We start from the raw sequence: 16,231 nt of genomic DNA, 5'->3' as shown, positions 1-16,231 counted from the left end.
TTATAGTCAATAAATCAGTGTATCATGCAAGATATGTATAAGAATCATAGCCAACCTACTAAATTCTAAGTTTAAAGGAGGAGTTCAATTGGATGTGGTATTTACTGAACCAAGTTTCAAAAGCTAGATATAGATTCATATCTGGGATGACATTCCTACTTTACTTGGCAGAGGGTATAACATGTGCACAAGCACAAAAGCAAGGAATTACCCTGCAGCTACAAGCAGTTTTACATAGAATATAAACTTAAGGTTGGGAAGGAGGTAGCAAGGTTCTAGAGTTCCCAGATTTTCCTGAGGTGTTGGAAAGTAAGCTACTCTGGAAGGGGAGTAAAAGTGAGAGCCTTCATGTATTGATTCTACTGCATTAACCCCTGTTCTGACCATGTTGGTTCCTGGTCTAAAGGAGACAGGAGGTCTCCCAGGCTGATGAGAGCTAATGCTTCTGAAAGAAACAAAAATTATAGTAGTTCTAACAATGCTGTTTATTAAGTGCCCGATAGGTTTTCTTACAAGCCTCTTCATACACAGTATCTCAATTATGAAAGCTACCCAGAGATGATTATTCCTACTTCACACTAAGGAAAAAAACAAAAAAACCTTGTTCAAGGTCACACAGTGGGTATTATGACTGAACTAGCTTGCAAACTCAAGCCTTTGGAGCTTCCAAGGCCATGTCTTGCCACAGTCCTAATCATGATACCCACCAACACATAAGCATCCCATTAAGATACACCAAGATGGGTGCCTGGGTGGCTTAGTTGGTTGGGCGACATACTCTTGGTTTTGGTTCAGGTCATGATCTCAAGGTTTGTGGGTTTGAGCCCCACATTGGGTTCTGCCCTAAGAGTTCAGAGCAGGCTTAGGATTCTCTCTCCCTCTCTGTGCCCCACACCCAAAACAAACAAAAAGCAACACCAAGAGATAAACCACTTTCTCAGTTTGGCTTCTCTCCTTTCTGAGGAATGGGAATGGGATGTTAGGTTGGAAAGGTTAGTTTCAGAAAGACATAAAGGAGATGCACTGCTCTACCTCCAAGTCCATGGGATCCATTCCTCAATAATGTGAACCAGAGTGGGGTGGGGGGGGAGGGGGGAGTCCACAGTATATGGTTTTTAGGGAATAGCCATTGGTTTGTCTTTTCAATTTTTTGGTTTGTATTAAAGTTTAGAGACACTATTATCACCTCCAAATACTTTCAGAATATCAAAACTTCATTAGATATTTACAGCCATGCTGAACTCTAATTACAAGGAGATTCTTCATCCTTTTCCTATAAAAGCTTTTATGATTTCTATTTCTATTGGTGCCCTTAGAATAGCTACAGACTCCAGGGAGGCCAGATACAACCAGCAAGAGCAGGACTTGGACACCCAAGTAATCATGACTCAATTAGAGAGTCTGTCTGTTCTCCTGAGACCTCTCTGGACCAAGCCTGACATACTAGGGATAGCTATGCTTAAGGTTAGATTGTGTTCATTCTTCTGGGACAAAGCCTGTTATTTTCCTTCTCTACTAAGGGAAGTGGGAAGGTTAACAAGTCCAGATAGAATTCCCTCAACCCCTGAACAGAATGCTTATAAGTGCCAGGCCTCAGTGGCATTTGCAGAGCCCTAGGCTCTTGCTGACACTACCCAGCAGAGGTAAGAGCATTGTATAAAAGGGGAATCTAGAAAAGGAACAGAGGTCATCAGGAGGGGTTCCAAGACTATTAGGATGAACAGACTTGGGACCCTTGGGCATTCTACTTCTGACTGTGCTCCTGTGTAAGTCTCCAAGACAAGACTCAGAGGGAAGGAATTCTCTTGGGAGGGGACTTGAAGTGTGGAATCCATACAGAGCTCATGCTTCCTTACAGATTCAAGGAGTCTGAAGAGGCCCTCTAGATTGCTAATGGCAATCCAAAACACTCCAAGACACCTGCCAATGTTTTCAATATGCAATAGGTTATTCTCATTCAACATAGCTAGGCATTGTGTTACCCCAGGGATTATACTAGAGAAGATAGGAATGCTCCTTATTCTTATGAAACTTAGATTGTTTGAGGGATCATCCATGTAAGCAGGTAATTCAGAGCACTATGTGTGTATAGTACAAAGACAGGCACTGAGCACAGACAGGGTTGGAGTGATTTAAGGTGACATCTAAGTTATGGAAAGGTGCATATGTAAGGATTGGCTAGGTGAAGAGGAATGCCATCCCAACAACAAGAACATGGGTAATTCTTAGAGGCAAAAGAACATGATATAGTTAGGAAGTAGAAAAATTCAGCCTTGTTGGAAGGTAGTGGGTAGGGTCAAGAATGGTAAAAAATCTGGTTGGTGTTGGCAGATGTATTTGGATAGAGCTCAGGTGGCAGGTTGGCCTGACTCCTTATATCCTCACGGCAACTCTGAGCAGGAGCTTCAGTAGCCTTCCCTTCTGTTGTGTTTGAAGTGTGAAGGCTGTTTGACTAGGGAGACATGTTAAGGAATGTTAGGATCTTAGGGAAGGATGGGAATGGGGCAGTCAGCAAAGTTAACCAAGACTCAGCCCAGTCCCATTTAACAATGGAAGTGCATCTCTCCAGTCATGGGTACCCTTTTCAGTTTTATTAGGGGTTTCTGGAGATGAATAGGAAGAGGAAAACATGGAGAGGAAACGGTCATTGGGAAAAAGAGCTCTGTATGTTGTCAGGTATAGGGGAGGAAAGAGAAAGGATACATATAAAATCTGCCTTCTTCAGGGCTTGAGGCCATTCCAGGGGATTGAAGACATTTGGCTTGGCTCTAGTAAGGTCTGATGTAGTACAGGTGTGCTGGATTTCAAGAGAAATCACTTCTGATGTCTAGAAGTCCCTAGTTATACTTAGCTTTGTATATAACTTGGGCTGTGAGATCTTCCAACAACAGGACTTCTCTGCCCAAACTCCGAAGGAAATGATTCCCCAGGTTGTGAGGCAGTATTGATGAGACTCAAATGGCATCAAAAGAAAAAAAAAAGACTGCTGAAACCTTCACTAAAATAGGAGGGTAACTGCTGAGGGAGGAGGAGCATGGGGATAGAAAACAAATTCATTGACAAGTCCTGTTGATTTTTCCATTCAAGGGTTCTTCCTTTTCTGGAATAAAGATTCTCTATGTGATTACACCTTTGCTTAGTACAGCATCAGGTTATTAAAGCCAGTTGATTAGATGCAAGGGTGAAGTAGACAAGTCCCCTCTTAAGTCTAGAAGTCCTGGTAAAGGTCATTTAGCCCTGAATTCCATTCATTTGCCTGTAGAACTAGTTCTGTAAAGTTGTCAACTTTCAGATTACATGTCCTGCTAAGGAAGCAGACAACTTCTCAAAGACAGTACTGAGTGAAGATTGTATAGTATTGGGATCTGGTGTGACCCATCCAAACCAGTGGCCTGGTGAAAGTGGCAGTTGAAGAGATTATCTACAGAGGCCTGGAAAGGGTTAAGGAAACTGACAAGGGGATGGTAAAGCACCAGAACCAACCTTGCACATTATTATCCTACTCAGGCCTGACCACATAAGGGAAGATGCTGTTGCCAGAAAACAGGAGGGGTCACTTTTTAGAGCTGTTGCCTTTGGTAGAAAACCATGGCAAGGCCATATGTGCGTGGCAGGAAGGGAACTGGAGAACATGTTCCTGATCTCCGGTCTCCTTTTCTTACCTCTTTTTGGTGCCTCATATTGGCTGAACTCCTCTAGAAGACAGAAGAGAAGGGAATCTGAGTAATGCAGCCCTATAAACTCCAGCTTATAGGGACCTAGGACAGGGCTTCAGAGGGACAAATGGAAAATAACCAGCACACAGGGTGAAAAAACCAAGACAGACTCCCCTTGCCTGACTTCACCTGGTCACTTCAATCACAGGCTGGTTCCTATGCTCTTTTTTTACCCCAGCCTTAATGATTCAGCCTTTTTACTGCTACTGCCAACACTGTTCCCATTTGTAGTGATATAGGAGAACCTTGAGATGGAGAGGAAACCCAGCTCATCGAGAGGAATTCTGTGGGATCAAGTCATTACTATGGTGGTCATCCTCCCAGTACCACGGCTCCCTAGAGAGGCATTCCAAGGTTTTTTGAACTTTAATATTTCAACACCAAAAATATATCCAATATTCTCAACTGCGAAAAGCTAATGCTTACTGTTAATGTGTCAGCATTGCATTCTTGTTTAATCCTCATGCCTCCTCTAGGCTACAAGTGTTTAACTTTGTTGTCAGTTGAAGTCAATTATATGATAGGATATGATATGTATGTAAACTTGCTTCAGCTCCTACTGCCAGGATCTGAAACCAGATCTGGAAAATTCCAAAGCCCAGACTATTAACTATCTGCTATAGTCAACCCAACAAGGTTCAAGATGTAGGAGACAAAGCTTATATGTTTTTCTCCTTCCTTGACATTCCTCTAGTATAGATAGGAAACATTCTGGTATAATCCTTTAGACCCTGAAGAAAAACCCACACAAGATTTCTTCTAGGTCTTTTCTCAAAATACAAATATTCCTTTAGCCAGTTGTCCTGAACTCCAAGTAGGACATTTCTTCTTTGGCCAAATACTTGTCCTCTAGGCTTCATGCCACTCAGAGCTGAATGGGTCTTCTTCCCTAATGGGGAGAATGCTCTGCTTCTGGAGCCTTATCCTCTATTTAGCCTCCATAAAAGGAGAGGGCCCTTGCAAGGATCTGCCTCTTGGCAGACAAACTGAGTTACATTCAGCAGCTTTTGCTTTTCAAGAATTGCTTTGTTTCTATCCTTCAAGGTCCCTTTTCTTCACCGGTCCATGTCTTAGTGATTTTTGGCCTGTAGATTAAAGGTTTCAGATCATCCAATAGCAAGTGTTGGCCTGAAGCTTAACCTTTGATTTACCACAGAGCCTAGACAGTCCTGGGGGGTCTATCAATGTGTCTTTTCAAGAAGCTCTCATTTTGAGACCTAATAGAATACTGAGAGATACCGTATAGTTTACCTTTAAAGGACTAAATAGGTACTGGTCTGCCTTAGGTCATTTCAATGATTGATGCAAGAACATTGCTCCTTGGGAGTCCTATTATACAGAGATACTCTTACATTCAAATATGTATTTGGCTTGTGCTTGGCAAATTTTTGTCAGGTAAAATTTTGTGACCGTAATAATATGACACTTACACTATGATATTGTTCCATGATTTCTTTTAAGAAGTTTATAGCATCTTACCAATGATTCTATTCTTTATTATAGGATTTAATAAAATATTTCTAGAAAAAGTTTCTACTGCATTTTGGGGCATGAGTGAGAAGGTTCATTTATGAATCATGCTCACTTTTCAAAATTCCTGCTCAGTACCCAGCTCCTTCCAGCTTGCCGGCATCCCAGGGCTGGAGTCCCTGCATCTCTGGCTTTCCATCCCCTTTGGCTCCATGTACCTGGTTGCCGTGGTGGGGAACATCACCATTCTGGCTGTGGTAAAGGTGGAGAATAGCCTGCACCAGCCCATGTACTTCTTTCTGTGTATGTTGGCGGGTGTTGACCTGGTTCTATCCACTTCTACTATGCCCAAACTGCTGGGAATCTTCTGGTTTGGTGCTGGTGATATTGGTCTGGATGCCTGCTTGGCCCAAATGTTCCTCATCCACTGCTTTGCCACAGTTGAGTCAGGCATCTTCCTTGCCATGGCTTTGGACCGCTACGTAGCCATTTGCAACCCGCTACATCATACCACAGTGCTCACTCATGCTATGGTGGGACGGTTGGGGCTGGCTGCCCTCTTTCGGGGGGTACTCTACATCGGACCTCTGCCTTTGATGATCCGCCTACGGCTTCCCCTTTACAAGGCTCGTGTCATCTCACACTCTTACTGTGAGCACATGGCTGTGGTCACCTTGGCATGTGGTGACAGCAGGGTCAACAATGTCTATGGGCTAAGCATTGGTTTTTTGGTCCTAATCTTGGATTCCATGGCTATTGCTGTCTCTTATGTGATGATTTTCCGGGCCGTGATGGGGCTAGCCACACCTGAAGCCCGACTTAAAACCCTGGGGACATGTGGTTCTCACATCTGTGCCATTCTGATCTTTTATGTTCCTATTGTGGTTTCTTCTCTCATTCACCGATTTGGTCACCAGGTACCTCCTCCAATCCACACTTTACTGGCTAACTTCTACCTCCTCATTCCTCCAATCCTTAATCCCATTGTTTACGCTGTCCGCACCAAGCAGATCCGGGAGCGGCTTCTCCAAATGCTGAAGACAGAAACTAAGTTCAAGTGACCATTACTTCCTTCCCTCTCAAACATATGGAGAAGGTATTTAAATATGGTGGGCAGCTTGCCAAATGGGAGCTTCAAGCTGTCTGAGAGGTTAGGCCCAGTGTTCTCCAGTTTTTGTGATTCCAAAGGAATGTTAAGAATGTACAGCTTTAAGTTCTATTTATGTTTATTTTAATGACTAAAGGGTATTTGAGCTGTAAAGGTGAAATTATGATGACCTCAGTAATACAAATAGTAAGATATTTATAAGAATTAAGTGCTGAATGAACACTAACTTGTGAGGTAGTTAGTACTGTTCACATTTTACACATTGGAAATAGGATAGAATACCCTTGCTTTATCAGTTGCATGCAGAGCTTCTAAGATGCCTAGATCCAATGCTTTGGAGTTTAGAAAGTTATATAATAGGTTCTACTTTTTTCTGTGCCGGCTTCAATTCTAAAAAAAAAAAAAGAAAATGGAGTCATTTCATTCATGTGGACTTAACAGGAAAAGCAATTTTGATTTAAGCCTTTAAGCCAAGATGCTAAAATTGCTTGTACTAAGAAAGCATGGAGTGTTCTAGAAGAACATGGCCTGTTAAAAAAAGATCAGCTTAATGAAGGGCAGTGGACAAGATGATCAGGTTTCAACATGACCTTCGTACTTCTGCAGACCCATTCCTGTCAAGTAGCCTGAAGCGTGTGAGGGCTCCATGAAGAGGAGAACCTCTACTCCTTGCAGTAGCTCTCCCTGGGTACATCTGTAGGATTCCTCACTACATATGGTCTTTTTGAATTGATCACAAAATAAGGTGAAGTTAGGAGTTCTAGCATTTCTAGGAACATTGACTTTACCTTCCAGATTAAGTATTAGTTCAATATCTAGAAAAGGACTACAGAACACCTTGCTAGTTAAGTAGGTGCTGTTGAAAGTTACTTATGTGATTCTTAACCACAGTTTGTAGGCAGTTACTGTCCCTGCTTTGCACATAAGAAATGGATATTCCCAGAAGTGACAGAAGAATTGCCCAAGGTGACTCAGTTTATAGGAGGTAAAAAAAAAAAAAAAAAAAGAATTCAGCAGTTAAAAATTTGAGAGTGAGCATTCATGAGTGAGCATGAGGGGCAGAGGGAGGGGGAGAGAATCTCAAGCTGGCTCCATACTTAGTGCTGAGCCAACAGGGGGATCTAGGCCTGATCCCATGACCCTGATATTATGACCTGAGCCAAAAATCAAGTCCAACACTCGACTGAGCCAGCCAGATGCCGCATGGAATTCAGTGGTTTAGAATTCCAAAGCCTCTAGTCCTTATGACCCTCATTTTACTCAGCTGTGGAAAAGATGAAAAGCTCTTTTCCTAAAGGTCTGAATGGTTGCATACTTAATGTCTCTTACACAGCTGACACTATAGTCAGTCCCAACTGCGAATGCACAGATCAGTTCCCCTTCAAAAGGGTAGAACTGGATGCAACTCAAAGTTGGATTACAAACCCTTAACTATAACCAGGCAGGAAGATGTTGAGTCTATTGAGCTTTAGGTATACAACAAATGATCACAGACCTTAGTATGAAGGGAAGTAGTCAAGTGCAAATGAAAGATCACTATACAACAACCAGAATAAATGATTTCTGATTCTGACTATTGGGATATCTAGAATGTGTTCATTTAGGGTTCTGATTATATTCACATTTCCCCCAAATCTCTAACTTTTAGCCTATTCTATCCCATAGTTCCATCATGGTTTAGCTTTCCTGAACCTTAGGTCTGAGTTTGGGAAGAGTCAAATAGTCTTCATATAAAAGGGAAAACAATCATAAGCAAAGTCCTATTTTGCTTACCCCCACCATGGTTGGGGACCAAGGGAAGGGGTTTGGAATTAATATCAAGTATGTGTTCACCGGATCTCAGGGCCCTCTTTGTGGAGGAGTGTGGGAAAAGGCAAGGACAAGGACATGGCCTGGAGAAAAGGTCTGAAGCTTTAAGCATTTAACTACCAGGTTAAAAATTGGAGAGAGGATAGAAACCTTGTTCTTCTCCTTTAGTGCATAGCATTTATATTTTCTGAGGGAGAATATGCTCAAGGGACTTAGGTATAAACTTGAACCCAATTTATGGCACTCTTCATTTGGAGTTCAGCCTAGCACATGAATTTGCTTTTTGCAGATTAGCTATGGAATATCAATCCCTCAACTCTTATGTATTTTAGTATTGTGAAACCTGGATGTAGCCAAGAGGCATTCGGTTTGCTACCTAAGCAGAAAAGACTAAGGGGTTTTATAGAGCATACAACAAAGCATGGAGATTGTTGTGGCAACCTTCAAATATGCCTCCCCCATCTCCTGTGGTAGGAGTGTGGTTGACTGTCAGCCTTAGCTGTTGCCATCTAAAAATCCACCATGTTCCGCTGAGGTCACATTTTCCACAAGCAGCTCCTAGCCAATGACTAGGCATTATAGGGATGGAGGGTAGGCCCATTCCTGCAGGACAGAATACTTGTGACAGGTAACTATGGCTATGGGACTCCTCACTGTACTTCTAAAAGCTTCGGCAAGGCCAATGAAGTCTGAGACCTTTCCTTCCTTAACCTCTTTCAATACTTTACAGAGGTCAGACTGGCATTGTGAGCGGATAGCTTGCCCAGCATTTAGCTCCCTCTGCATTTCTCTCATAGGCATAGCTTCCAGTAAGTCTAATCCCGTCTTGTGGTCTGCTTCTTAGAGGACCAAGAGTAGTCAGAGCAAGCAGAATGTAAAGTGGGCATCTGGCTGGCTCACTAACTGCCTGGCGGAGGAGGACGATGCCACCTTAGTGGGTAGGGCATAGGTAGTCCTTCACACAAGATGGTGACTCAATTGCTAAAGATTTCACTAGTGGGGAACTAAGATATCCCAGTAGGGGGGAAACACCGTTGCAAGTGTGAGGATACAAACATTTGAGAAATGTGGGGGAGGGTACAGTCTATAAAAAAAAAATCATGGATTTTTTCTAAATTACACTGATGCCTTGCAGAAGGATGGTAAGATTGAGAGCTATTAACAAGCAGTTAATGGTTATGCATGAGAGCCTGAGCGTCTGCTTACAAAAATATTCTTATCTGCTGCAATAATACAGCTAAGTGACAGGCCAAAGACCGTTGTTAGAGGCATAGAGCACTCAGTGTTTGAATGCTCAGCCAGAGAAGGTCAGGGTTCTATTTTGGAAAACCTGGGATACTAAAACATGGCATGGGAACCTCTGGATGCCTACCTTTGGGTATAGTGGCCCTACAGCTACTCCAAATGCTTGGACTTTGAGGTGACCCACATTTCCTTAGTAAGGGGTGGCTTCTGTGAGGCAACAGGTGTTCCTCTCCAGAGCCATCCTCACCTCTCTTCCTGGCTACTGTGCTGATAACCAGGGTTAAAGGGAGGCAGGGCCCAAGTTCTCAGAATTAGCTAGCACATACTGACATGAGTACCTGTGGGAATGGTTTGGGGAGTATTTGATCAGGAGGAATAGGATATAAATAGGTAATATTAAGACTAGATGAAAAAAAATTCAACCTGGAGGCACTTTCTTGGCATGTGGTATTTATTACCCTTGCGAAGACCCTAGGAGATTGTGCAAACTCCCTGTTAGAGTGGCTCCTTTAAGCCTGAAAACAATGGCTAATGAGAAGCAAAGTGAAAATGCTTAGGTTGTCCTGAAAGGTAAAAATAAAGATGTAGGTAATCATATTGTAACAGATTGCTATGTAATGACAGAAGACCCATCAGAAAATTATGTTCAGTTGAACACAAGACACAACATCCAAAACCATCATAACTGGTGATACAGGCACCAGTACCACTGAGAAGTTCAATGGTGGCTCTCACCAGGTCTGATGACAGCAAAGGTAGTTCTAGTTGTGGGCTCATGAAGATCAGTGGGGATAATGGAGAAATTGAGACCATTGGAAGCATTTGACCACAAGTCAGAAGGCTGACATTACTTTAAGAACTGGTAAAGTCAAAGGGGCTTGGCTCCAGGGGATTGTGGAGCTGTTTTAGTGTTTTTGGCCCCAAGGGCTGAAACAGGTGGGTAGCCAGCAAGGCTCTGGCTTACCATCTAGAAAAACAAAGTACAATGGATATGAGACTAGGGATGGTCATTGCAATAGTCAATCTCTTGCTCAGTTTCCAGACCTGTACTAATTTTCAAGATCTAGGACTCATTAACCCAAGAGGTACCTGGATCCCTAAGGGGAAGGACTCAAAAAACCTCAATTCTATACCATGATTCCCTGAACTCTTCTCTAAAGAGAACTATGGTCATTTAGGCAATTTTACACTAGGAAGAGAATACCTAGACATTGAAGACTGATACTGATAAACTGAAAGAACAATCATGGTCCCTCTACTGGAGTTGGGGCTATGCTCTAGGTAGTAGAATCCAGTCAGTAAGGTGTCTTAGAGAAAGTCCAGTTCTCAGTATGTCCTGATTTCACGAACTTACCCAGTGGTCACTTCTTCAGCCACTTAGTGACTGATTAGAACTATTAGAGTAGAGTTGGAATAACTACCATATGGCATACCTGGTCTGTGAGGGAAGAGGTAGCACAGTGGGGAAGGCCAGATAGAAGTCTCCAAAATTTCTCTCCAAAGTTAAAAAAAAATGCTACTCAGGTCCATGATAGACAATTTAGCAACCGGGCAGATGTATTGTTTATTCCAGTTTCAAGAGGACTGAGAAGTTTCCATTCACATGGGATAGGCAATAGTACTCAGCTTCCCTCAGGGGCATGTTAACTTTTTTTTTCTTTTTTTTTAACGTTTATTTTTGAGACAGAGAGAGACAGAACATGAACAGGGGAGGGGCAGAGAGAGAGGGAGACAGAATCTGAAACAGGCTCCAGGCTCTGAGCTGTCAGCACAGAGCCCGACGCGGGGCTTGAACTCACGGACCGTGAGATGATGACCTGAGCCGAAGTCAGACGCTTAACCAACCGAGCCACCCAGGCGCCCATGTTAACTCTTTTTATACCATAATATAATCCTAAAAGGACTAGACCTCCCACAGAATATCGCAATGATCTACCAGTGACAGGTTGATTGGGCAAAATACACAAGTGGACTGTGAAAGCCTTAGACACATATGCTCCAGGAGGAAGAGACAAATACTGAGAATAGTCAGTAGCCTAGCATTTCAGTGAAGGTTTCCAGGGGTTCAATGGTAAAGAAATGTTTCTAAAGTGAAGATCTTCATCTTGCAAATTCTATACAAGGAGAAAACAATGCATGGTAGGCTACATTTGATTCTGGAGATAATGTATTCCTCATTTAGGAATTCTGTACCAGAGGACATAGAAGGCTTCCAGCTTTGAGTGGGCCCAGAGCAGGAAAAGGCTCTATCGCAGGTTCAGGCTGTGGTGCCAAACATCACTGCCACATAGGTCATAGGAACTAGTACACTCAAGTGTTAGAGGTATCAGTAATGGGGAAAGAAACAGCATGTAGCTTATGGAATTGTTATTATACATGCCCTAGTATTTAAGTTAGGCTGTGTCACTTACAGCAGAAAACTGTATAACTTGATAACTCCTGGCATTTTGTTAGACCCTGGTAGAGACAGAACATTTGGCCACGGGACAACAAGTGATCACGCATCCAGAACTGCCCATTAGGAGTTGGATGTATCAGACCTAAGTCAAAATTAGACAGGTCCAGCAGCAGTGAGAGATGGAAATGGTTCATCCACAATCAAATCTAGGAAGATCAGAGGGCAGAAGCATGAGCAGGAATTCCAGAGTCAGGTCATCCAGAGCATTTGCAGTAGTTCTTCTGCAGATCACATCAATGGCCACATGAAGTGGTCTCTTACACCAAAAGGAAGAAAAAGCCAGAGACTGGTTTATGTTTTATGGGTTGGGAAGTCATGACCTAAAATGGATGGCAGATGCGTTATAGTTACATACAGAGGTGGCCTTGAGACTTTGAAAGAGTGGAGAATCAAAGTTTCCTAGTTGGCAGAATTTCAAGTGGTACAACTGGTCATTCATGCTCTGTGAAAAGTAAAGTGGTCCAAGAGTCATCTCTAAGTCCTTGGGCAGGGGCCTACAAAGTAAGCGACAGGAGATTTAAGGTAAAGAGGTCTGAGAGAAGGATGGGGGTTGGGTTCAAGTTGAGGAGTTTTGTATCTGTATAAAGCATACACCAGAAAAGGCTCTGAACTAAGCCACTGAGGCAATTCTGCTGGTTGACATTCAGTGGTCATCTCAGAACTGGTGTGATGGGTTATTAAAGTAGCAGCAGTGACAGCAAAGGAGACTGTGTGAGCTCAACCAAGTAGATGCCTACTGAGCATGGAGTTCAATGCTGAAACCTAGACATAATACTATTATTCAAGGAGGCCCCTTGGTAAGTCAACTACTTTGAAGGTCTGTACTGCCAGTGATATGTACTTATCTTGGGTGTGGATTTTCCTTTGTCTACGAAAGCCTCAGCCAGCACTACTTTGAAGGCTTCCTGAATGACTTATGGGAAAGAGATCCCACATTACACAGTAACAGAGTAGACATTCTTCACCATAGGATATGCAGCACAGGGATCATGACTATGGGATTCACTGGAAGCATTAACATTACTTCACTAACCAGAAGCAGTTAGACTCAATTCTGGGGCAGTCTTCTAAAAACACAGCTGAAAAGGCAGCTCAGAGGCAGCACTCCACACAAAAAAGTGGCCATCCTTTAGGATGCTGTATTTGCATTAAATTAGATCTCTATCTGGTGCTTGGTCCCCAGTAGGATACAGGAGTCCAGGGACAAAGAGGTAGAATCAGGAATATGTTACAGTCTCAATCATCCACTAGGGGACTTTTGCTTCCTATCCCAGGAAATACGGTCTCTGAATGGTTGGAAGTCCTGATCCTCAAAGGATACAACAAGGGTTCTGTTGAACTACAAATTATAGCTGCCCTCAGGCTACTTAGGACTCCAGTGCTTAGGGACCAAGAGGTAAGAGTTACTATCCTGGCAGGAGTAACTGACCTAATTGAAGAGGCAGTTGCTTTTACACAATGGATATGGGGGAGTTTGTAAATGAGAAGCCAGGTGATCTAGTTAGGCATTTTCTAGTGCCCATGCCCCATTATAAGCATGAGTGTACATGTGAAACAATCCCCAAATAGGAGTATGATTACCAAGGGTTCAACCTCCTCAGGAATGAAGAATTGGGTTGCTTCATCAGGTAGGCCACCAAAATTTAAAGTGGTGATAGCTATAAGATTCCTCAAGATTCAAGATTCCTTGAGGGTGAGAGGAATTCCAAATAGACAGTGGAAGGAAAAGAGTAACAGTTGTGGTTCTGATAGGAGTTCCAGACTGGGGTTGTAGTTCTACCGGCCTTCCTCTTCTAGTTTACCCACAGCAAAAGAGGCCCATGGGAACTATGGGGTTGCTGCTCCCAAAATATGAAGGACACCTGTACCATGCAATAAATTGTGGTGACCATGAAAATATGCTCCTCAGATCTGATTGCAGGAAGCATATGTGACTAAACAGCTTCTACCACACTGCTCAAGTCCACGGCCCTGCCTGGGTTCCACTTCCTGTGGGGTGGCTTCCAACCAGTGAATGAACATAGCACTAATAATGCAGACTTATTCTTGTGAGGCAGTGGACTTTCCTTATGGGTGCCTTTGGCTTAAGTACTCCTTGTGGCCTTGTCAAAACTTTTAGAAATGCACTGAAGTCTAAGACCTTCCTTCCCTTCTTACCTCCCTCCTGCACAGAGATCAGACCTGCATTGTAAACTTATAATTCTTCCAGCCTCAGGATTCCTTTGTATCTTCCTTCATGGGCATTTCCCACTGAATGGATCTCTGACACATGTAATTCCTTCTTGACATCTGCTCTTCAGAGAACCTATTCTAACACAATTACGGGGAGTGCCGTTGAAAAATGTTCAGTTCATGTTCACAAGTCAGTCCTGTGAGAAGGGCTAATACCGCTTATGGACATGAAGACTTTTATGAAGATGGACTTTCCAAAGACTTCTCAGATGTTTAAAGAATGAAAGCCACATAGCCATTACAATCCTCAGCACACAGCTCAGCAAGTCTTCTTCCTTACCCTAGAACAGAATTCATGGGGGGAAATTGTAGTACCAATATAAATCTGAAAGACCTAGCGTCAGGAGTGTCCTATAGCAATTGAGTTCAAAGTGTAAAGGTAGAGCTGCTCCCTTGATGTTACCATAGGCACTCACGAGGAGGCTTTATGGGAAGGGAGAGTATAATAGCTGAAGACTGATCTAGACTAATAGACTGATGTTGTTACAACCCGGTTTCCTCCATTTTTCTCTTTAGCAGTTTAAAATATTTTTGAGAGAGAGAGAGAAAGAGCGAGCGCGAGCGAGCAGGGAAGGGGCAGAGAGAGAGAGGGAGACACAGAACCTGAAGTAGGCTCCAGGTTCTGAGCTTCCAGCACAGAGCCAGATGTGGGGCTCGAACTCACAAACTGAGATCATGACCTGAGCCGAAGTCGGACGCTTAACAGACAGCGATCCAGGCGCCCCCAGCAGTTTGTTTTTATGTTGAGTCTGGTTATGGGTAGAGAGTCTTTTTAGGTTTCCATTCTAAGCTACTTCTCTCTCCCAATTCTTGGACTCATGAGAATACAAGGGATACATTACCAACCACTTGGCCTTGTAAGAACAAGACTTCTGAACATCTCTGGGTTCTTAGAGTAAGCAGAAAAATATTTCTGGAGAAACTTCAGCCACTTGGCTGAATGTTGGTTGTGTGGACTGCTTCAGTTGTTAGTATCTCTTGTGTGGAGGTCCTATTCTCTATCTGTTCCCTCAGGCTGTCCTCCCCTCAAGCTTTCTTCTAAGTCCACTCTTGGACTGTTTACCTGAAGGGACAGTCTCAGCCCCAAAGGATTAATATTAAATCTTTTTTTTTTTTACCCATCCCTTGTGACAAGTGGTGGGACTTCTGTTTCATATACAATAAAAATGGCTTCTTATTCAGACTACACCTCTATCCATGGAGTGGTATTGAAGGATTTGTGTTAAGGTTTTAGGGTGGTTGTAAGTAGATGTATACACAAGTGAAAATATTTTCTAAGTTCTGTAATACAGTATCACACCCAAGTACCTCCAACATAAAGTCCTAGGCAGGCCTATTAGAATCACAAGGATAATCGTGAAAACTATTAAAGATTGAGCCCTGAGAATCTTTAATAGTCTTTTTGGGTGGGAGACCTATGGTTCTCTGAGATTAAGATGGTTGACAAGTATAACTGCTGCCTTCCTTCCCCAAGATCAGTCTCAAAACATACCCTATATAGGAAACTATAATAGAAATTCACACCCTGGGGAAGGTTGCAATGGGAAGGGACTGGAAAGTTTGTGGGGGTAGTAGCATTGGCCCGAGACAAAAGACAGACACCCAAGCACTACTATGGGACAATGCAATAGATAATGGACTATAAGAACTTGGGTCTTGTTCCTCCCCTGCATTGCCTTGGAATAATCGGTGCCTAGTTAACACTTGTGTGGACTCCTTTGTCCTTAAAAGTCAAGTCACAGCTGCAGAGGAGCTCTGTGTAGGTGGCTTCATGGAGAAATAGGTAGGGTACAATTAACTTTAAGTAACAGCATCCCCGCCCTCAGACATTCTCAAAACTGACAAGTTACCCAGGAGATTTCTCCTTTTAAACCCTTTCCATAGAGAACATGAAGTTTTAATTTTGGGGAGGAGGGGAAAGATTTACTATCTATATTTGGTGCCTTGGGCTCTTTGTTTTAGGATTAGTATACCTGCTCATTGGTGCTGGGAATCTGCAGTGCCATTTGCGTTGTCTAATAGTCAATACTTCTAGAGAAGTCAACTCACAGGCCAGAAAGTGTTTGAGAAACAACTATTCCAGAAGGCAAACAACCCGCTAATTTAAAGTCCACCAGAAGCAGATTAGAACAGATCAACCACTTCTAGAAGTGGTCCCACATTTGGATTAGTATGCTCATAAGACAAAAACAG

At 42.9% G+C, this 16,231-nt stretch overlaps 1 protein-coding gene across 1 annotated transcript; it reads left to right on the top strand.

Moving 5' to 3' along the window:
* Positions 1–5,147: 5,147 nt before the first annotated feature.
* On the top strand, positions 5,148–6,269 carry LOC106966079 (olfactory receptor 52M1). The gene has a single exon (XM_015062156.3). The coding sequence runs from the start codon at positions 5,294–5,296 to the stop codon at positions 6,245–6,247; it is 954 nt and encodes a 317-aa protein (XP_014917642.3). The 5' UTR covers positions 5,148–5,293; the 3' UTR covers positions 6,248–6,269.
* Positions 6,270–16,231: the final 9,962 nt, after the last annotated feature.

The sequence above is a fragment of the Acinonyx jubatus genome, chromosome D1, assembly GCF_027475565.1.
Source record: "Acinonyx jubatus isolate Ajub_Pintada_27869175 chromosome D1, VMU_Ajub_asm_v1.0, whole genome shotgun sequence".
NCBI classification, from domain to species: domain Eukaryota; kingdom Metazoa; phylum Chordata; class Mammalia; order Carnivora; family Felidae; genus Acinonyx; species Acinonyx jubatus.
Note: the sequence above shows the minus strand (reverse complement) of the source record. Positions and strands in the feature narration are given on the sequence as shown.